At 52.4% G+C, this 22,225-nt stretch overlaps 1 protein-coding gene and 1 pseudogene across 1 annotated transcript in view; both read right to left on the bottom strand.

Annotated features, from left to right (window-relative positions):
- Positions 1-22,225, bottom strand: part of LOC105483936 (DNA polymerase nu) — a 156,814-nt gene that overhangs the window by 1,570 nt on the left and 133,019 nt on the right. Inside the window, exons 21-24 of the mRNA XM_071093915.1 lie at positions 13,130-13,261; positions 8,891-9,001; positions 8,225-8,303; positions 2,046-2,113 (exon numbers count right to left, since the gene is read on the bottom strand). Coding sequence (XP_070950016.1) covers positions 2,046-2,113; positions 8,225-8,303; positions 8,891-9,001; positions 13,130-13,261 — 390 coding nt within the window. The remainder of the gene's footprint in view (positions 1-2,045; positions 2,114-8,224; positions 8,304-8,890; positions 9,002-13,129; positions 13,262-22,225) is intronic.
- LOC139362133 (HBS1-like protein pseudogene) lies at positions 14,522-20,460 on the bottom strand (annotated as a pseudogene).

Genomic DNA, 22,225 nt, shown 5'->3' with positions numbered 1-22,225 from the left:
CCACGGGCAGACTGGCCCCATTGTGGGGGCTTGGATCACCATGCAGCAGTGGGGCTCAGGGCCCTGAGAAAAGGAAGGCCTGGGCAGGGGGTGGGGGCGGGGGCAGGACCCGCAAGCTCAGGCTTTCTCAGGGCTCGCTCTGAATCCTTGAGCCCCTGGATAAACATTCGTTCAGTCCTTTTGTGCTGTGTGACACCGCAATGCAAAGATGGTGGCAGGAGCCCTAAGCTGTGGTGGGCACCACCTCAATTTCCAGCCCTGCTGGCCCCAGAAGAGCCAGGGCCTCCCTGGTGTGTCCTGAGCCAAGGCCAGTGGCCACCTGAGCTCTGTGGCCCTCAGTGTCTTCTGTGCAGGAGCCGGTCACTGTCTGCAGGGAGCTGTCGGCCAGCAGGTGGGCATACGGCCCATGTGCACGGTGGGGAGCCCTGCAGAAGGACCTGGGCCGCCCTGGGGACCTTCTTATGGGGACAAGGCTGGAGAGCCGATGCAGTCCAAGCTGGACCGTTGCTCCTCATGCTGGCTGGGGCTACCCCGAGTGTGCAGAGAACGGGCCCCTCCTCTGTGCCTGGTGGGGTGGTGCTGTTGACTGAGTGCGTGATCCCAAGCAACTGCTGCTCAGAGAGGGGCAGCAAGCGTGGGGCTGAGCTGGCACTCAGTTGGAGTGCTCCCTGTGGGGCCTCGGGAGGGCAGGCAGGGCAGAGATGCTGGGCACTACACGCCGCCTGGGAGACACGACCTGACCCCCAGCCCTTCAGGGATGGTGCAGGCCCTGCCCAAGCCCCGGTTCCCCAGGCCCTGCAGTCCCTGGCCCTGAGTGCTCTTGAGAGAGCAGTGCACAGGCTGCAGCCTGCCTCAGGAGCTGCCAGGCCAGCTGGAGGAAGCTGCTCCCGGGAACAAGGCCGTTTGGGAATGTTTTCTTTCCTTTTTTAACCTACAGCTGAGCACACGTTATACTTGTTAAATGGTCACGTAAGATGGGTGTGTTTTCAAATGAGTGGCTGGACATAGTTTTCAAGTGGCAGAGCCCTGCTTTAGGCTGGAGTGGGTTGGGTGGGCACCAGGGATGGGAGCCTCACACCCCTAAGGGTAAGACCTGGAGAGGGTGGGGCTAGGAGGGCATGGTGACCACCACTCGACAGTTGGTGCCCGAAGCTTCCAGCCCTGATGCTCCCGTGCCTCTTCTCCCAACGCGTGAAGCTGCCCTGGCCATTTACAGACCTGGCCTGGAGAACTGGGGGCACAGGTCCACGTGGGCACCTGCCCTCACCTCTCCCCTGTGAGGCCAGAATGGGAGCCTCCATGGGACCAGTGGCTGGGTGTTGTGGGGAGGTCCTGGCCCTCCCAAGGGAGACAGAAAGAACCCCTCGGCCTGACCGCTGGGGGTGACTCTGCCTGAGCTCACTCATCTATGGGCTCAGCAGAGGGGGTGGCCTGTGGGACAGGATGGGACCCAGGCCTGAAGTCTGTGCTGAGCCTGCGGGGCCTCCGTGACTCCAACACCCCAACAAGAACACCTGCTGCCCGCTCCGTAGCCTGGCCCCAGTCACCTGGGTGGCCCCAGTGCCCACTCCCCATCTTTCTAGACCCCAAGACACAGAGGCCTCGGGCCGCAGACAAAGCAGCCTTGGGTGTCTGCAGCTGCTCTCCGGAGCTCCCGTCAGCTGGAACACCTGGCGCACTCGGGGGCGGAGCCCACGTGGGCCTTTCAAGGGCCCCCAAACCCAGGCTGGCCCCTCTGCCTGCCAGGACCAAGGTGACACAGCAACATGAGGTGGCAGCAGCCCGGGGGCTTTCCTGGGCTGGGCCCATGGAGCATGGAGCCTCCTCTTAGCTGTTCGTGAAGACCAAGCAACGCTGTGTTGCCCCAGGACTACCTGCACACTCCGGGACGCCCCAGGGCTACCTGCACGCTCCGGGACGACCCAGGGCTACCTGCACGCTCCGGGACGCCCCAGGCTACCTGCACACTCCGGGATGCCCCAGGCTACCTGCACGCTCTGGGATGCCCCAGGCTACCTGCACGCTCCGGGATGCCCCAGGGCTACCTGCACACTCCGGGATCTGCGGATCTTCCACTTCAAACAGCAGCTCATCATGGATCTGGGCCACCAGCCTGGCAGGGAGGGAGGGGGTCACCTTGGGAGGCCAGGACTGTGGGGTGGGGGCTCAGGGTTGCATGCAGAGGCGGGGGCCCATCCTCAAGGTTTCTGAAAGGTGGTTCTGGCACTGGGGCCCAAGAGGATGTGGCTCCTTGAGGCACGGGGAGGACCCAGCCCATGGGCACCACTGCCTCCCCACGGCATGGGGAGGACCCAGCCCATGGGCACCACTAACCCAGCCCACGGGCACCACAGCCCATGGGCACCACTGCCTGAGGTCACCCACTGTCACCAGGACAGCTCTGGGCAGCTGGGAGAAGGGGTGATAGGGATACAGGCTGGTTGGAAGTGACTCTGGTCAGCTGCAAGGAAGCAGGTGGCACACCCAGCAGGAGGGGCTGGGCGGCCCGTGTCCGCCCCACCCAGGTTGGTCCCATGGGGCTGAGCAGTTCGCGTTCTGAAGTCTGGGCAGGGATGGAAAACAGCCCTTCGCGAAATGTTGTGGGGCCTGACATGGGCTGAGCCTCATGAACATCATGGGTTCCTGTGCCCTGAAGGCTTCTCGGAGAGGCGGGGTGCTCATTCCTGGCTCCTGCCTCGCTCTGGTGAGCGTCCAGCCAGCCCCAGCCAGCCCCAGCCAGGCCCCAGCCAAGCCCCACCCTTCCCCAGCCTCCTTCATGGAGCCCCTCAGTGCCCCTCCCAGGGCGTCAGCAGGGAGAGCAGGTGGGACCCGAGTGGGAGAACATTCCGGTGAAATGCACTGCCGGGGGCAGGTCCCTGGGGCAGGGCTTACAGATTGAAGTACAAGTTCAAGTGTGCACAAGGTGGACGGATCATGGCTCTGGGCGATCAGCTCTTAAGGGCCCACACCACGCTGGGCACAGACCCGGCCACAGCTGGATTCGGCCAGGGCGCTGCAACTCCACATGCTCCTTGGAAATGGGTGATACACACCTTGGGCAGATGATGCCTCAAATGTTGGTGATGTGAGACCTCTGCTGAGGCCTGCTGCCCCCAGACCCACTGCCAGCCTCTCATGTCGGGTGGACACGGGCAGCTCACCCTGTGCCCTCGGAAGGGTACATGCGGTGTGGGAGACTCACAGGATGAGCTGCTGGGAAGGATGGGGTGCCAAGGGGTCCCACACGCTTTGTCCTCTGTGTGACCTTGGCTCTGTCTCCTGGATTGAGCCTTCATGGGCAGGGGTCACGTCCTATCTTCGACCCTGCTGCCCGTCCTTGGCCGGCACAGACAGGGGCACAGCGGGCCCAGGGCCCTAGGGAGCTGGGCTGCCAGGGAGCCCTCGCCGGGCAGTAGTCACGGGCATGTGATGGATAGCCCCAGCTGGGATGAGGGGCAGCCTTCAAGCCCCAGGGTACAGGTGGGCCATGCTGGCACTTTCCACAGGGGACGTGGACTTTGCAACAGCGATTTCTGGTAACCTGCCCCAATCCGCCCTTCCTCTCTTTCTTCACGTTGGTCCCTTTGTTGCCGGATGGGGTGGAGGTGGGGCTGTGTCCTCAGCTGCAAAGGACATTTCGCAGGCTCTCTCTCAGGCAGGGTGGCCCAGGACCGCATTCCCTCTAGCTCGCAAGGAGGCTATTTTTTTTTTCCCCCCTTAGCAGGGAGGGAGGTGAGGAGTGGGATGGAAAAGGAGACTCCAGGAAAGCTCCTAAAAGGGAAGGCTCTTTAAAGGGCTGACTGTAAAGGGCTGCCAGGGGCAGATGCTCTTCTGACCACTACTACTTTCTCCTTTTGCCTGGAAGGTGTGATGGCTGGAGCAGCAACCTCCATCATAGCTCCAGGAGGGAGTGGCCAGGGAGCCAGAGGGACTTCGGTCCTGCTGCTCTGCGCCTCTGAAACAGCAACCACTGTTCTCTGGACTTCTCATGATGGGAGAGAAATCTGCCTTCTGGAGCCTGAGCTATTGTAGCTTGGGCCTGTGTCCCTGACGGCCAAGTGTCCATCCTCCTGGGTGTACATCCACAGCACACTATGTGGGCCCAGACAGTGGTACAGTGCTGCTCACACCCTGTACCTGGCAGGCTGCCCCCAGGGAGCGGGAGGTGGGCCTGTGCTTTATGTGCAACCTCTGGCCAGGGGCCGTGGACGCTGCCCTTCCAGAAGTCAGAGGGGTGAGAGAGCCCCAGGCTGTCAGCACCAGCGAGCTTGTCTTACACTAACTTCAAGGCCTCAGGCAGAAGTCTTTGTCTCCCAAGAGAACTTACTTTTCAAATGGGCAGAAACCTCAGAAAAGGCACTTGTAACTTTTTCCAGATTTAGCAGAAGCAGTTTTCACACTTCTTGAAATTACATTGTGAAATTCTGAGCTGCTGGTGTGGCAGGAACCTAAGAATAGGTGTAGTTGTCAGTTACTTACACATCATTCTTGCAGTCACTGAGACATGACCGCGCTTCTAATTGGGAAATGGGGCATGGGTGAAAGAAGAAGGACGTCTGTCGTCTCCGTGTGGGGTAGAGGAATGCAGGACCTTGGATCCTGTTGTGTTCCGGAAGGGAGTGGACCTCTGGTGCAACTCATATCCCTGTTCCTGAGAGGGGTCGGCCACAGAGCTGCTGTGTTCGGTATCTGGATGGCCTCACTGAGATCACTGCACGAGTAGGAGAATGTTCCAGAAGAGCCTCACTGCGTTGCCCTGTCTGGGGCCTGCAGGGGCAGCTTCCTTGCAATGGATGCCCCCAGCCCTGCTGAACTGTTTTGTGGACTCATCCTGAGTGTGGGCGCATGGTGGCCTCATGCAGACCCGCCTTGAGAAGGCCCAGGAGAGGGACCGTCACAGCACTGACACGTTCTGAAACCCAGGAAGGCCTTTTCATAAAGGGCCTGCATCAGAAGAGACAGGACAGCTGAGCCATGGCACAGAGGCCTGTGAACACTGGCCACTGGCCTCCTGCTCTGAGCCTGACCTCTCTGGTCTTTTTAGGGTCTGGACCGAGAGGCACGAACAAATGCCATTTCTCTATCACAGGGACTGTGGGTGGGGAATGGGGACTGTCCTGTGGCCCCAGCCCACCTGGGCAGACCCTTGGGGCAGCCAGATGAATCTTTTTTGTTGTTAGACAGAATCTCGCTCTCGCCCAGGCTGGAGTGCAGTGGTGCGATCTCGGCTCACTCTAGGGGCACCGTGTGCCTCCCAGTGATCGAGTTTCATGCCTGCTGCTTCAGGCAGAGATGCCCGGCCACACTGAGTCTGCACCCGTCCCTTCCAGATGCCATCCACGTTACTCCTGGAAGAACAAATTACGTTCACAAAACACAGACCATGGAGTGCCCAATATTCCACACGAGTCCGCTTTGCATTTTGCTATGAGAGCATTTCCTCGTGACAGCCAATGGTTGATAATAGAAAGACGACTAGCGGGTAACTGTGTTCCTGAGTAAAAGTGTCTGTGTCCAGCTTTCGGAAGGACTCAGTCAGCAACAGAGAAAGACCTCAGCTCCTCACATGCCAACTTCCTTTATCAATTCCACAAGGGTTGAAAGTGAACCGACTTTTTCTTTTTTTGAGGCAAGGTCTTACTTACCCTGTTGTCCAGGCTGGAGTGCAGTGATGTGATCATGGCTCGCTGCAGCCCCGACCTCCCAGGCTCCGGTGATCCTCCCACTTCAGTCTCCTGATTAGCTGGGACTACAGGTGTGCACCACCATGGCTTGCTTTTTTTTTTTTTTTTGGTAGAGACAGGTTTCACTATGTTGCCCAGGCAACACATATGTTGGTCACAAACTCCTGAGCTCAAGTGATCCACCCGACTCGGCCTCCCCAGTGCTGGGATTACAGGTGTGAGCCACTGCACCCAACCTTGAATCAACTTTTCTAGACTTGCAGTATCTTAGAGGCAGGACCACCATTTGGCTTTCAGTTCCTGCCAAAACTAGCACAAGCTGCTCATACCCTGGGAGAAGCTATAATTTACCTGCAGAAACTGGAAGTGAGCTGGATGCATGGATTTCAGGACACCAGGAGAACACTGTGCGGCACTAGAGGCTGGCTGGCATCAGTGTGTATGTATGTGTGTGCACGGGTGTGTGAATACATGTGTGTGTCCATGTGTGTGCATGTGTATGGGCGCATGTGCTTATGTGTGCATGTGTGTGCGTGTATGTGTGCGTGTGCATGCACACGTGTGTGTTGGGAAGGAATGCAGATGGCAGCGAGATGGGGCAGGAGAGGACTGAGAGTGAATCTTTTTTGTTGTTGTTGTTAGAGTTTCACTCTCACCCAGGCTGGAGTGCAGTGGTGTGATCTCGGCTCACTGCAACCTCCACCTCCTGGGTTCAAGCGATCTTCCTGCCTCAACCTCCTGAGTAGCTGGGATTACAGGTGTGTGCCACCACACCTGGCTAATTTTTGTATTTTTAGCAGAGATGACATTTTGCCATGTTGGCCAAGTTGTTCTCAAACTCCTGACCTCAGGTGATGCATCCGCTTCAGCCTCCCAAAGTGCTGGGATTACAGGTGTGAGTCACCACGCCCAGCTGAGAGTAAATCTAATGCTCCACTCCTGCCTCCTGACCACTTCAGTTACTGCAGAAAGCAGCACTGATAGCCCACAGCCCAGTGAAGCTGCAAGCAGAGCCTCTGGGGCAGTGCTTAGACCCTGTGGGGTCTCAGGTATCCTCCCTCCCTGGGATGACAGCCTGGGCTTCAGCCTCCTTCTGGGCTTCGTTTCCCTGAGGTTTTGGGTGATTGTGGACCAGAGGAAGTACCCAGAGGGGCTGCAAGGGGAGGAGCCAGCTGGGGTTCGGTGGACTTAGGGACCACCCCCTCCTCTCCATTGCTGGGTGTCACACCTTGGCCTGGGCAGGGCCATTGCTGGGGACACAGTTCTGCACAAAGTCGCTGAAATCACTGGAACAGCACAGGCTTGAAAGCCACAGTGACAGGAGGGAGTTCGTGAAGACATAAGGAGGCCACTTTTAAAGAGAGATGAGGGATCTCTAATAAGGCAAAAAATCATGCCTTGAGAATGTAAAATAACCTCAAAAGCCAAGAGAAAGTTGTAAGCTCAGATGTTGTAAAGTTGTAGGCAGGACATGGGTTTGTGTAAGCTCCTGCAAGGACGTTTGTGATGAGATGGAAAAGAGAGGCCACGGGTAGGCAGGACCCACAACCCAAAGTCAGGGGTGTGCACACTAGGGAGGCCTGAGCCACATCTTATACTCTAGAAGCCTCTGCCTCAGCCCACCCTGGGATCCCCTCCTGGATGCATCTGCAGTGGCAGGTGCACCCTGGTCTGCAGAGGCTGCCCCCATGGGACTGGCACCAAGAGCTTCAGGGCCCTTAGGGTGGGGGTAGGAAAATGTCTATGGTGGGTCAGAGCGCCAGAGGCCCTTCTGGGGGCTGACACTGGGGGGATGCTGAGGCGGCTCAGCTCCCAGAAGGGGCTCTGGGATTCCTGAGGGGATCCCCCACAAGGAGAATGAGGAGAGGAGGTGTCTGGGTGGCCATTTCCAGCAACCCCAGGGCCTTGGTTGGCAAGGAGGAGGTGGTTGGGTGAGGGCTGCTTGTCCTCTGGCTGCCGAAACTCTTGAGGTATGTGCCCTGGGGGAATAACTGAGGCAGGGACAGAGGCCTGAGAGATCTGTGGCCTGGGGGGCAGCCACGGTGCAGCCTCCATCACCAAGGCACGTCTGAACGTTGGCTTTGGGCTCGGGGCTGCAGCCAGAGCTGGACGTGGGGCACACTGCCTGGCATTGGTGGCAGCAACAGGTAGGAGTGGGGACAGTTTGGAGTTCCCAGGGTCCTGCTCAAGGGGCTGAGGGGTTCACCTGCCTCTGGGGTGGGCAGCCCCAAGGGGTGCCCCTGTGCTGTGCAGACACCCTGAGGAGGAGGGGTCTGGGGGAGACAGCATTTCTGTCTGGAAAGGCCTCATCTGCGCCCCATGCTGGTAGACAGCTGGTTGCTGTCTGCATGCCTGCTGGGGGTAGCCTCCAGGGCCTGCCACAGGCTGAGAGCCTCGAGAGGAGTTGGGGGCCCGATGAGCAGAGCTGGTGAGCGGTCAGAATCGTCAGCCCCCAGAGGGTCTTCCCGCAGAACACTAACCCTCCCATCCAAGCCCTGGGAAGGGCTGGGGCCCAGGCAGGCTGACCGTCACCCACTGACCTGGCTGTCAAGGTGCGGGAAGTGGCCACTGCAGTGAAGACACGGATCATGGCCAGCTTGCAGAGGTCAGCAGCGGAGCCTGTGGGGCACGTGGTGCTGTCTTGAGGTCCCAAGGCACACGGTTCATGGTGCACTCAGCATTTGGCACCGTCGCCACAGCTCTCACGGCACCTCCACACAGAGGTGCTGGCTCTGAGCTGTCTGAGTGCCAAGGCCACAGACGACTGCAGGCAGGCACTTCATCCTTGCTCCTCCCGCCCTCTTGCTACTGCAGGGCACCTGGGTTTTGGGTGCCTTATTCCCAGAGGCCTCACCCCTGCCAGGCATGCATGGAGAGGATGGAAGGGCCTAGGCCAAGCACCAAAGGACCGAGCTCCAGGTCTGCCTAAACCCTTGAAGCCTCAGTTTCCCACCGCAGAGATAAGAGAAACAGTACTGCCTGGGCCCAGCTCTTGGGGGAATCATCCTAGCTACAAAGATGACTGTGTCCCCTCACGCCCCTGACAGTAACTGCCAGGCAGGACATGGGTAGTGTAAGCTCCTGCAAGGAGGTTTGTGATGAGCAGGAAATACCACATCAGTGATCAGTGGGTGCCGCCAGCCCTGTGGCTGCTAAAACCCAAGAAGCGAATGGACACAGAACTACAGCGTAAGAGGTTTCCGTACCTTGCACCACGAAGTTCACTGCCTGTCGCTCTGCTTGTGCCCGGAGTTGCTGGTCATGAGCGTGAATCCTTGGCAGGGGTCTCCTTCTGCCCATGATGGATACCACATAGCCTGAGTCACACAGAGCAAAAGCAGATGAGGGACAGAAACAGGCACTGCAGCAGGTGCAGCTCCCTTGGGCCAGGTCCAGAGGCCCCAGAGAGACAGTCACACTGCAGTGCAGACTCCGAGCCTCCCCTGGGCCCTTTGAGTCTATCGCAGGGGCAAGCGGGCTCTCCAGTGGGAAGGCAAGGGTCTGCTGCTGGGCACTCTGCACTTTTTTTTTTTTTTTTTTGAGACAGAGTAAGACTCTGTCACCCAGGCTGGAGTGTAGTGGCGCGATCTTGGCTCATTGCAGCCTCCTCCTTCTGGGTTCAAGCAATTCTTCTACCTCAGCCTCCTGAGTAGCTGGGATTACAGGCGCCTGCCACCACGCCCAGCTAATTTTCTGTATTTTTAGTAGAGACGGGGTTTCACCATGTTGATCAGGCTGGTCTCGAACTCCTGACTTCAGGTGATCCGCCCACCTCGGCCTCCAAAGCACTGGGATTACAGTGGGGAGCCACTGCCCCTGGCCACACTCTGCACTCAGCTCTGCACTCTCCTGACTTCTAGCTGCACCTGGATCTCATATAGGACGAGGGAGGGCAGCTTTTGCAAAGTCATGTGGAGGCCTTGAGCCCAGGCCAGCTCCGAACTGTGTGGAATGGAGGAGAAAGGGGTCAGCCCACATCCTCAAGGAGGGGCATGTCTGAGTCAGGTCCACACCCTGCACTGGGCAGATCCAATCTCGTGTGGCCTGAAGTGTATGCGGTTTGGGGGCTCTTTTTAAGAAAATGACTATATTCCTGACCAGTGAGGACTTCTGCCTTAACTAGGTGTGGGCGGGAAATAAATCCTCCACCTGTGACTGAGGATGAGAAGAATTTCCCACATCTGTAATAATCAAAGTGACAAGGGATTGAGTACCTACTACATGCCGGGCAACACGCAGGATTCCTGAGAGGGACTGGCATGAGGACCCGAGACGGCTTCTGCTCTGACCTGGTCCCTTTCCGCTCCTGCTGTTTTGTCGGTCTAGTGAGTTTTGACCGGACGCTGGGCACTGTGAATTTTACGTTGTTGAATGCTGGGGTGTGCTGTCTTCCTTTTGAGGGTGCTTTGGCAGGCTTAAGTTACTTGCCAATCATCCTGATCCTTTTGAGGTTTGCTTCTAAGCTTTGTCAGAGTGGATTTGGAATAGTTGTAATCTAGGGCTAGTCCAGACCTGTCTCTAAAGTGTGACCCTTCTGAGGCCTCTGCTGAATGTCCCAGGTGTCTAACAAGGACTCTCTGCTCTGGATGGTCAGAACTCAAACATCTCCTCGTTCCATGTGAACTCTGGAATCATCCAGCTTACTGCTCCCGGCAGTTTTTGTGCTTAGTCCCGTAGCGTTTCACTCAATGTATGTGTATCTTAGTGTTCAAAAACAGACACAAGGGGGACTCCTTGAAGATTTACAAAGCTCTCTCTCTCTCTCTAGCTCCCTCCTCTCTGACACTCTGACTTGCAAAATACAGCTGCATCTGCCTCCCCAGCCTGGATCCATGTCTCCTCCACTCATCGAGACCACTCTGCAGTCTGCGTGGCTCCCCTTCCACACACAGGCTGTGCCTCCAGACACACGGCGTTCACAGGACTCAGCTCACTGGCGTCTTTTCTCTCAGATACAAGAGCAATACGCTACCCACTAGCTAGTGTTGGAAACGGCTGCTCCAGGTACTTTGCCCCGTTTTCTGGTTCTTCATGGTGGGTGCAAAGTCTGAAGCCAGTGACTTCCTTGTGGCCTAAGGCAGAAGTCTCCTGACTCCATGCATTTCAAACCTCATTTCTCGGCCGGGCGCGGTGGCTCACGCCTGTAATCCCAGCACTTTGGGAGGCCGAGGCGGGCGGATCACAAGGTCAGGAGATCGAGACCACGGTGAAACCCCGTCTCTACTAAAAATACAAAAAATTAGCCGGGCGCGGTTGTGGGCGTCTGTAGTCCCAGCTACTCGGGAGGCTGAGGCAGGAGAATGGCGTGAACCCGGGAGGCGGAGCTTGCAGTGAGCCGAGATCGCGCCACTCACTCCAGCCTGGGCGACAGAGCGAGACTCCGTCTCAAAAAAAAAAAAAAACACAAAAACCTCATTTCTCCTCCACCCAGTGCTACCAGTGCCAGTGCCCTGGCCTTTTGTGGTGATGCTCGCATGGCACCAGGGCTCCTGGAAGCCACTCTTGTGCCAGGATGGCTAGCACCACACCACACAGAGAAAGCAGGGGACCACAGGAGCACCAGCAGGAAAATCCACATTAAATGAGTTGCCAGCTCAACTGGCTGTGGCCCCACTGATGCCACCCGGCATAGAAAGGTGTGTGGTGGAGAAAGCCAGAGCGGTGGAGGCAGCAGTCCTAGCCGAATGTAGCTGAAACACTTTCTTTTGACATGTTTACAAAATGTAGAAGGACGTGAGCACATTGCAGGGCCTCTCCCAGGGCCTTGGGACGGCCAGCATCAGAGTAAGTCTGCTCCAGCCGGGGCGGCCAAGTGCCCTGTGGAGAGCACTGACCCCTGAGGGCTGGTGGCCAGAGAGGCATCTGAGATCCCAGCTGGCTCCCAGCTTTTGATGCCTCCTTGACATCTCTTACGTGCCATTCTCCCTCCGCCCCTCCTCCGTTACTGTGTTAATGCCTGCATGCTTCTAGATTATTCTCAGGGGTGGCTTTGACTGCACCTCAAATCTCTTTCCCACATCGTGACTGGAATCATTGTTGAAGGACAAAGCTCAGGTTCTTTCTGCATGGAGTGTCATGCGTGGTCTGGGTTTACCCAGCCCTACCTGTTCTCTGGCCCACCTGCCCATGCTGGCACTCCTCCTGGCCCTTCCTGTCTCCACTCAGGTCGCCCGTTCCATGAGGTGGAGACAGGCACAGCTCCCTTGGGGCCTCTGCGACTGCTCTGTTCCTCTCACACCTGGATGCCACCTTCCTGTCCTTGTCTGGATGCTTGGCTCCCCTTGTGGGTTTACCGTGTCCTCCAAGGACTATAAGCTCCGTGGGAGCAAGCAGCTTGTGTCTCAGGTGCTGGAGAGGCCCCCCTTCCAGGCTAGCATGGGCTGTGGCACAGATGCTGCCCACCTGCCCGTCTGCTGTCAGACCAACGAGGAGCCTGTAGCAGGGCTGGCCGGAGCTCATGGGGCTTGGGCACGGGCCCCAGAGTGAAAAGTCATCAGTGAGTCACTGGGAGAGGCTCACGGGGGTTCTACGAGGCTGTACACAGACACGGCCAGCACCCAGAGGCAACAGGTCACAGCATCCAGGGTGCTGGCCCTGCTGAGGCCAACTCTCGGCCGATTTCCTCACTCCCAGTGACTGCTGAGTGCTGTGAGTGCTCTTCCTGTGTCTGTCGTTCATCCTCCTCTTTGCTGTTTATTTCATTAATTTCTGCTCTCCTACTAATTTCTTCCCTTTTTTCTCTGTTGCTCATTTCCAGATTTCTTGTGTAGAACACAACTCATATATGCCCACAACTTTCTCTTTCTTTAAAAAATACTCCTTTAAAAGATTCCTTTGCTTCTGAGTGAGGCGTCAGCTTAGCCACATCCCGGTTTCTGATGAGATACTTTTACTTTAAATTTATTTCTAACATTTTTTGTCATTTTCTTAGGGTTTCTTTTTTTAATCCTAAATTATTAGGAGTATAATCAATTTCCAAATAGGTAGGTGGAAGGATGGCTACAAATACTCAGACATACATGTGTGAAAACACCTTTTCATTGCACTGTGGTCACAGAATATGTTCTACTTGATATTCTTTGAAATTTATTTGGGTTTCCTTTGTGACCTGATTGTGGTGATATTTGTAAATATACCAGTGCTTTTCACAAGAATCCATGTTTTCCCTTTCCAGGTGCAGGCTTGTATCTGTTTTTACCTATCTGCCCACCCACCATCTAGTCACTCAAGTATGTTCACTATGTTGCTTCAAGCCGCCCAGACTCCTGTCCCTTCTCGTGTGGAAGCTTCAGCCCTATTTGTCCAACAAGAGCTGAGGATTCACCCAGGCCCCGAAACCAACCTCAGGACCCAGGGCCCGCCCACACACCACCCACCCAGCTGTCCCCGTATCCTCCCACAGAGGGTGGGCAGGGAGCAGGAAGCTCTGGTTGTGGCCAACTCACCTGTCCGGTGACACTGGGCAATAGCTGCTCGGGCAAAGTCCTTGATTTTCTTGTACTTCTGCAAAAAACTCTCCAAAAACTGGGCAGCTTCCTGAACAGGAACTCCAAGGCAAGCAGCAAGCCTCTCCTTCCCTGTCAGTCAGAGAGACGCATGTCAAGGCCTCACTCACACAGGCCGTGACCGTGTGCATGGGCTCAGTGAGTCAGGTCCAGTTGACAGCACTGGTCTTTTCTGATGGGTTGGGATGCAGTTGGTGTTGGCTTTACAAGCTGGGTGCTAGGTGCCAATCAATCAGGACTGGGGCCTGTGAAACATGTATTTATTCAGTGATACTAACTCAGCGCCTGCCAGGTGTTTCAGGTAATGTGGTGATGAAGTAGACACGGTCCCTCCTCCCAGTGCAGCCAGTGGGAGACCCAATTCCAGAACTGCGGAGGTTAGAGTGGGGCACAGAGGAAAAGAGGAAGGGGAAGTTCCATGGTCAAAGTATGAGAAAATGGTGCTCAGGAATTCAATATTTGGTTCTAGAAGATGCAGGTGTTCTTGTGACACTGCTGGTAGAAATGTCTCTGGTTGGGGCCAGGCATGGTGGCTCATGCCTGTAATCCCAGCACTTTAGGAGGTTGAGGCGGACGGATCACTTAGGCCAGGAGTTCAAGATCAGCCTGGGCAACAAAGTGAGGCCTACTTTCTATTTATCAACAAGAAAAGAAAAGAAAAAAAGGACTTTGGCTGGGCAGTGGCTGAGTTCCACAAGCATGTGAGCAGGTTCAGCGACCACAGAAGCCTGGGTCTGGGCCCAGTCCCACCAGGAGGTTCCGTGTGGCCCTGGGGATGTTGCCTGACCCACATTAAAGCTCGTTTCTGCACTGTATATTAGGAACAAGAGCCCTTATCTCCAGCTGGGAGCCCCATGAGCTAAGGCATGGGAAGCTCTAAGCAGTGCGTGGTTCCTACTTGGTACTCAATATACACTCATTCCCTCCCATTTTCCTCCAGAAGAGAATAATAATGTAAATAGAGAATGAGGAATCCATGAGGACATCATCCCTTGCTTGACAGTGGGATCCTAGGGAAAGCCTTGGCCCTGGGGAGTAGTGCTGTGTCCTTGGAAGGAACCCCAGAGAGACAAGCAGCCTGAAGACCTGCCTTCCTGGGGGAGCATGCCCGGGACCAGCAGTGGTCTTGGCTGTCCTCTGTGATAGGTAAACTCTGGGGTTGTACTAGAGGGGGCTCCGTGGATCTTTGGACAGGATAGTGCAGAAACATGGCCCAGGGGGTGAAGGTGTGGGGTCTGTGAAGACCAGGGAAGAACCCTCTGGAGGAATGGGATCGACTGGCCTCTCTGATTCAGCCCTTCTTTCAGCCAGGCCACTCCTGGCCCTGGCCAGCTAACGGCGCAGCAGCTCTGGACAGAGAGAATATTCAAGTCTTAGGAGAGTGAAGGGGCAGGCGTTTGCTTCCACTGCTTTGCCAGCAAGAGTGGGAAGGTCTGGGGTGCCCTGTTCTCCCCAAGTTTATCCTGGAAGAGAGGGATAAAGTCATAGTCCTTCTATGCCCAGGACTGCCTGATGAATTGGCACCATTTGGCTGGAAATGAAAAATCTCCAATATCTCTTTTAGGGCTTAAAACCCTATTATTGTGATATCTTCACAAATAAGTTATGTGTTCTGCTACACTTTACTGAAATAATTCATCTATGACTCTTTCTTTCTGTCAAATTCCAACCACCACCCTCACCTAGTGCCTCAGCTATGGTGCTGCAATGGAAAATTCCCTTGGCTCTCAGAAAGAAATCCAATGGTGGCTGGATACACAAGGTTGGCCAGATGAGACTTTGAGTATCTTCTTAGACAAGTCTTTTCTCACCTCTAATCTGCTGTTAAGCCCATCTGGTGAATATTTTATTTCTGATATGCAGTTCTAGAAATTCCATTTTAGAATTTTATTTCTTGAAGTTTTCTTTTTTCATTTATTATGAGCATATTTTCTTTTACTTCCTTGAGCTTAGTTATTAATAGCAACTTTAAAACCCTCATCTGTTAATTCCAACATCTGGGTCATCTTAGGATCTGTTTCCATGATTTCCTTTTCTCTTAAGTATGGTTAAGCTATTCTGTTTCTTCCTGTTTAGGAATTTGGGGTTGTATGCTGGATATCATGTATGATATATGTAGAGTTTTGGATCCTATTATGTTCTTCTAAGGGGTGCTATTTTTTTTTTCTGTTTTTCTTTTTCTTTTTTTTTTTTTTTGAGACAGTGTCTTGCTCTGTTACCCAGGCTGGAGGGCAATGGTATGATCATAGCTCACTGCAGCCTTCAATTCCTGGGCCCAAGCGATCCTCCTGCCTCAGCCTTCTGAGTAGCTGGGACTACAGATGTATGCCCACCATGTCTGGTAAAGGAGTGCTAATTTTTTGTTTACACTTTTTATATATTTATTTTAAAGTGTATATTTAGGACAAATGTTTTTAAAAATGTATAAAAATAATTCACATAAAAATCCAACTTCTATATTTACATGGTCCCTTAAAAGATTTTCATTTTATTATCATTAAAAATGTATTTCAACAATCTTCACAGTACTCTCAAAAGTCAGGAATTTTAAGATTTTCTAATAGAAAAATTTTAGTATTTATCTACACAAAAATAATGAAACTAGGAATTATACCATATTTTAAAATATAATGTCTCAACTATGCTGTGCCACATAAGAATAATCTTCACACTAAACGATTATAATTCCAAGTCCTGGCATTTTCATTGATGAACAAAGCACAAAAACATTTCATAGAAAAAAAATTTCATCATAAAAAACATAGGAAGTGGAATGCTTCAAACAAAAATATCTGAGGTCTGATTTCACAACAAGTTTCCATATCCACTTTGTAAACATATACTTACTCAGTATAGGTTACCAGCTTAAATAAAGTCAGTTATCACCAAAAGAAGACATAGTTAAAAAAAATTCAGTGCAAAAATACGTATCAACTAATCAACTGACCTACAACAACTTTGGTGAAAATCACAATTTGAATCCCATCATATAAAGTGATTCTCTGAAGACTTTAATTAAAAATAAAAAGCTCTACAACAGCAATCAAGTTTTCCTTTTGTTGCTATTCTCTAGTAAATGCTTTTTTTGATTAGCTTTTACAATATCATCAGGTGATACTGATTTGAAGTCAATGGTGTTATCGCTACAAGAGGACTTATTTCTTTGTCCTTTACATCTTGAACTTGTCTACCATAAAGAAAAGTCTTACAGAAGTCAAGGGTGCGTCACTTGCAGCTTTTCAGTGGGTGACAAAGACACAGTGTTGAGGGAAAAGCTGAACTTCTAGCAGCAAGGGCCTTGGTCTAAGACAGAGAAAAAGGTGGTTTCCTAGTCAGACAGCCTTTATTGTTTTTCTTATTATCCTTAGCAAAATTGGAATTCTTCCCTAGCTTTGAACTTAGAACTTCAGTTCGTGACGATGGAGCAATGGATTGGTCTACTATACGCTTTGAAACAAAATCTGGGTTTTTTATAAGGACACTGAGATCAATATTTGAATCTATTCCAGGAGACCTCTCTTCAGATAAACTGACCTCAAAGGACTCTTTCTTAATCTGAGAGTTGTCTACATCAATCGTTTCTGCAATCAATTCAGAAAGTGACAAATTCTCAAGGTCTCTTGTGAGAAGCTTTAGGAAATGCCAGTGACAACAGAGATCCTGTTAATTCTGATATTCCGGGTGAAGACTGACAGTGATTTGCTAATTGTGACAGGCGAAAGGATCCCAAACTTAGATCTGTGAAACTGGCAGATGACTGGTTACAAAGGTCAGACAAAGTAAAGCACTAGCTTATATTGGTTTCTTTGTGTTCCCGACACAGTTCAGTTAGGAATGGACTTTTCACACTGAGAAAACTGCAAATTATCATTTTAAAAAATGTAATTCTTGGCACTTTGTTCAACTAAAGAAACACTTCCAACTTCAGTTTCTTTACTAGCATTTAAATTATCAACAGTCATATTTTCCAATGAGCTAGTTAAGCACAAAGGATTATTTGAACTTCCTAAACTGCCCTGTACTGGAATGTTTTGAAAATCAGATAGTGAATTATTTTGAATATATAAAGAATTACTCGGTGTTGTGCTCTTTATCATCATGGCCTTTAAATCCGGCATTTCTTTGAATGCAGAATCATCTTTGGAAACACATTCGGATGCATGAAGTCTCAACAGATCAGCATCTAGGTTCTTTGAAAGTAGACTTTGCAGACTGTAGATGATAATCTGACTGATGGCTGACTGTCACAGGAATCTCTTGACATATCATGAATTAGGTCAGTTAGTGAAAGTTCTTTTGTTAACTTACATAATTCCAGTTTCTTTTCCCTTTTAAGTCTGTCAAGTTTCTTCTTCCTAAGGAGTAAACAGTGACTTGGAACTGAAGAATTATGAGATAATCCGTATTTTCCTACTGAGCTAGAAAAATCAAAGGGTTTGCTACGATAATCCAAATGATTTGCTGACTGAGGATAAGAGCTTTGAACATTATTAGCTGAAACTTCAGAAGAAGAAAATAAGACTCCTTACCTTTTGTTGTCTTTCCTGTAGATACTGTTCCCTCATTCTCGTCCTTCAAATTCTGCATGCTAATCTAGAACCCCTGACAAAGGCTTCTGCACATCAAACTTGTTCTTCAGAACTGCTTCAATTAATATTTCATCTGGCACAGCATCTCCAAGTACCTTCTCTCATTTGATCAAGGAATGAATAAAGATGAGCTTGATCAAATCCACTGAGCTGGTGGTTCGAAACAGAATTGAAAGATTCTTTCAGATCTTCATGATCATATTCTTTTACAGGCTCAATGGAAGGTTTGTCACCCCGTGAATAAATAAACTGAGCAGCTGTTGATGGTGAAATACAATAATCATCCTCTACAGACTGGCCATAGAGATCATCAACTTCAAAATCTTCATTGTAGTCAAAGCCTCGAACATTCCGATGCCGGGCCATGACGGCGGAGAGGGCGTTTACCACAGCCCCTTAACTCCTTCCAAAACACTCCGCTTAGATACTGTGCCAACTCAGGAGTACTAATTTTTTTTTTTTTTTTTTTTTGAGACGGAGTCTCGCTCTGTCGCCCAGGCTGGAGTGCAGTGGCCGGATCTCAGCTCACTGCAAGCTCCGCCTCCCAGGTTTAGGCCATTCTCCTGCCTCAGCCTCCTGAGTAGCTGGGACTACAGGCGCCCGCCACCTCGCCCGGCTAGTTTTTGTATTTTTTAGTAGAGACGGGGTTTCACCGTGTTAGCCAGGATGGTCTCGATCTCCTGACCTCGTGATCTGCCCGTCTCGGCCTCCCAAAGTGCTGGGATTACAGGCTTGAGCCACCGCACCCGGCCAGGAGTACTAATTTTTTTTAAAGGGGCACTTAGTTTGGTTGAAATCAAACTCTGTCTCCCTGCAGTGGGAAAACGCTGAAATCTCAGGTCAGTCCTTTTTGTCTTGGCTTCTGGATTGTTTGAAGTCTGTCCTATTCATGCATAGTTAGGAGTCAGCCAAGGATCTGAGTAGAGTTCATACCTGGAATTTGGCCTCATTTCCTGGCTCTCTTCTTTCTAGAATTTCTCCCTTCACTTTCCAGATCCTCTGGTTGTCCAGAACTCTGTCCTCCAGTTCTTCAAGCTAGTAGGATTGTATGTTCCTAGCAGAGTTTCTGTCCCCACAGCATCAACTGAGGTTTGCCTTCAGGTAAGGGCTATAGAATGAGAAATTCACCAGTGCCATTCCTTTCCTCCAGGTGTCAGCTGACCTCCAACTGCTGTTGCTCTGGTCACTTCCCAGTGCCTCTGGGTAGTTGTCTTTTTATACATTTTCCACAGTTTAAAGCTGATCCCTGCAGGAGGGCTGCTCCAATCGGAGCGACTTGGCCATCACCAGAAGTCATGCCTTGCTTTCTAAATACTTATGGCCAAGGGAGAATCCCTTTCCTTTCTTCTGTGGAGCTGTCGGGATCTCTGAAGGGCAGCGGGTGGCCTCAGTCCCCATGCATGAAGAACGTCCATCCACAAGAGAGCAGACGGTGTGGTGGCTCCACAAGCAGCAGGGACGAGAGACTGAGATGGAGCCTGAGGGTCCGGGAGGACTTCCAGGCCCTGGATCCTTGCTCCTCACTCCTTGGACACCCTTAGCAGTGAGGCTGTCACACTCAAAGGTCACTGTCCCTTCCCCAAGCAGGATGGCTTTTGGCTCTGTGGGGACTTCTCTGTCTCACGCTTCCTGTGGACTGCTCCTTCTTTTCATAGAACTTGTTCCCACACTGTGATTCCGTTGATCCTGTTTCACACACAGGCCCTGAGAGATCTGCATACTAGGGGCACTAAGTCCTCCCTACCTCTGAAATCCTACATGAACACACAATTTGACTCTTCCCACAGACAGCTAATCCTATCTGGTGGGTACACATGTGAGTCTATGTATGTGTGTGTGCTACAATTTGACGTTTAGCAGGGACAATCTTCACTCCCTTTCCTCCAAGTGCTCTTCTGCTCCACACATATTGCTAACAGGCTTTCACTCCTGTTTATGTCTCTAGGGATGAGCAAGTGCCTGTACATAGTGGGCCTTTGGGAATGTGGGCTGGTCTAGCTGGGACAGACCTGACAGTAAATCCTATGCTACTTTCAAAACTCAGCTCGGGTGTTGCTGCTCTGGGCCAGCTCCTGGACTCTCCCAACTCTCCTTGGGCTGGGTCCCTCCCCTGGCTCCCTTGGTACCAGGGACTCCTGCAGATGCACTGATGGCACAGCGCTATGTGCCCAGGCCTGCTCCTGTGTCTCCTCTGACAGGTGCGAGCCCCTCGGGAGCAGGCACTGAGCCAGGGGGCATGCCCTCAGCACAGGCCTGTGGGTCACATGATGACTGGATGTGGAGGCAAGCTTCAGAGTCATGGAGTCATCTGAGAAGACTCAAGGGTTAGACTCTAGGAGCAAAAGGGGCTCAGAGCAAGATCCGAGGAGTTAGGAGCTGCTTCCAGGAGAAGGCAGGTTCCTGCTGGGCTCCGCAGCAGCCATGAGCAGGGCCATCAGGCTGGGGATGGACATTTGAATTCAGTTGACTGATAGAGGAGCAGTGAGACTGTGAGCCAGCCTCTGGGGTCAAGGCTCCCAGACAGTGGCTGCTCTGTTACTCCGTGTGTTCCCTGCCAGCTCCTCCACAGTGTCTGCGGGGGCTGAGCGTACAGACCTTGCACCCTCTGGGGCATCTCCCCTGCCTCTCACACAGTCCTGCCGCTTCCTCTGCTATCTTCTTTACAGTTTTCACAATAGTCATGTCGCCGATTTCTCAAGAATGTGTAGGAACCGTGCCTTGCCCCACACCCCCAGCATTTGTGGGCCGTTCAGAGGTACGTTACGTGAAAACACGTCACTGCAATCCGCTGCAAGCCGGTAGGTGCAAAGCTCCTCTATGGAATTTCCAAAGGGTACCCAGCGGCCCGGGAGGCCTGGCAAGTTCACAGGCTTCCTCAGTCCCAGCTCATGTGACAAAGTTTCAAACACAAGGAGAACAGAGATGCAGCCTAAGCCCACAGCAGTGGATACACAGTAATTCCAGCTGTCAAGCCAGACCAGAACAATGGGAGCAGCAGAGCTGGAGGCTCAGGGTGGGAACCCGTGTCACTGTCACAGCTAAAAGCAGCCAAATTACCCTTTTCGACATTATGGTTAATGACTCAGTACTTATTTACAAAATGCAGCTCTTTTCCTCTCCAGGAAAAAAAAAAGAAAAAGAAAGTGAATACTCCAGAAGGAGCCAAATGGGTGGCAGAGAAGACCACCTTTTTCTGAGGAGGTCAGGGCAGCCGTCCTGCCGGAGCACAGCTGCCCCACGGCAGGTGCTCGCACTCTCATTCTGTGTTCCTCCCTCCTAGCTGGATTTGGGGTGGCTGCCCCAGCTGGGGACAAAGCTGGGGCTGCCACAGGAGACCTACAGAAGCTGCTCAGTCACTTGGAGGCATTTATTGACATGGCACAGAAGTGAAGTAGGAGTCAGACATAATGGCAGATGACACAGATGAGAGCTGACTGTGCCAGGTATGGCCCCGTCCACCCTATGAAAACATTTTCCCAGGAGGAGATGGCACAGGGAGGCGGAGGGCCTTGTACAAGGCCACACAGTCAGGAGGTGACAGGGTTGGGGATCAAGTCCAGGCTGCCTGGCCCAGGATTGGGGAGGCGATGTCTTGCCCGCAGAGCAGAAGCAAATGTTATGTTTGCAACACAAGATGCTGGAGCAGGATGCAAGGCAACAAACTCTCATATAATTTGGCAGAGTGATGCCTTCCCCACAAGACAGAGGCCCCAGGGAGGTTCAGGGGTACAGCACAGAAGAGGCTGAGAGGAGGAAGTGGACCAAGCAACTTTGAGGAGAATCAATCCAATGTCACATTACTGTCACTCACAGAATCTAGTTCTTTAAAACAAAGTTTCTTAGTCTATTTTCCAAAAACCATGTACACAATCAGAATGTTTTCAAAAGTGGAAATAAGACCACCAAGTCCACTAATTTGTTCCTGTGTCTTCTCTGTGCCAGGCAGTGAGCTAAACTGATGAGCTCCTTTCTTTGAGGTGCCCATGTTCGAGCTGGTGCATGAGACCATGAACAGGCAAGTGGGTGCAGAACTGGCGTATCTTGCTCCCTCGCTGGTTTGAAGAGCAGAGCTGCCAAGATGTAGGCTCTGCCCAAGGCATGAGGCCCATGTGGCAAGGAGCTGAGACCACCTCCGGCTGATAGCCAGCAAGAAATAGGCCAGCCAGGTGCGGTGGCTCACGTCTGTAATCCCAGCACTTTGGGAGGCCAAGACGAGCAGATCACTTGAGGTCAGGAGTTCAAGACCAGCCTGGCCAACATGGTGAAAGCCCACTTCTCCTAAAAATACGAAAAATTAGCCGAGTGTGGTGGCAGGTGCCTGTGATCCCAGCTACTCAGGAGGCTGAGGCAGGAGGCTTGAGCCCAGGAGTTGGAGGTTGCAGTGAGCCGAGATTGTGCCACTGCATTCCAGCCTGGGGAACAGAGCAAGACTGTCTCCAAGAAAACC

This window comes from Macaca nemestrina, chromosome 3 (genome assembly GCF_043159975.1).
Source record: "Macaca nemestrina isolate mMacNem1 chromosome 3, mMacNem.hap1, whole genome shotgun sequence".
Classification (NCBI taxonomy): domain Eukaryota; kingdom Metazoa; phylum Chordata; class Mammalia; order Primates; family Cercopithecidae; genus Macaca; species Macaca nemestrina.
This window is presented reverse-complemented; position numbering and strand designations above follow the sequence as displayed.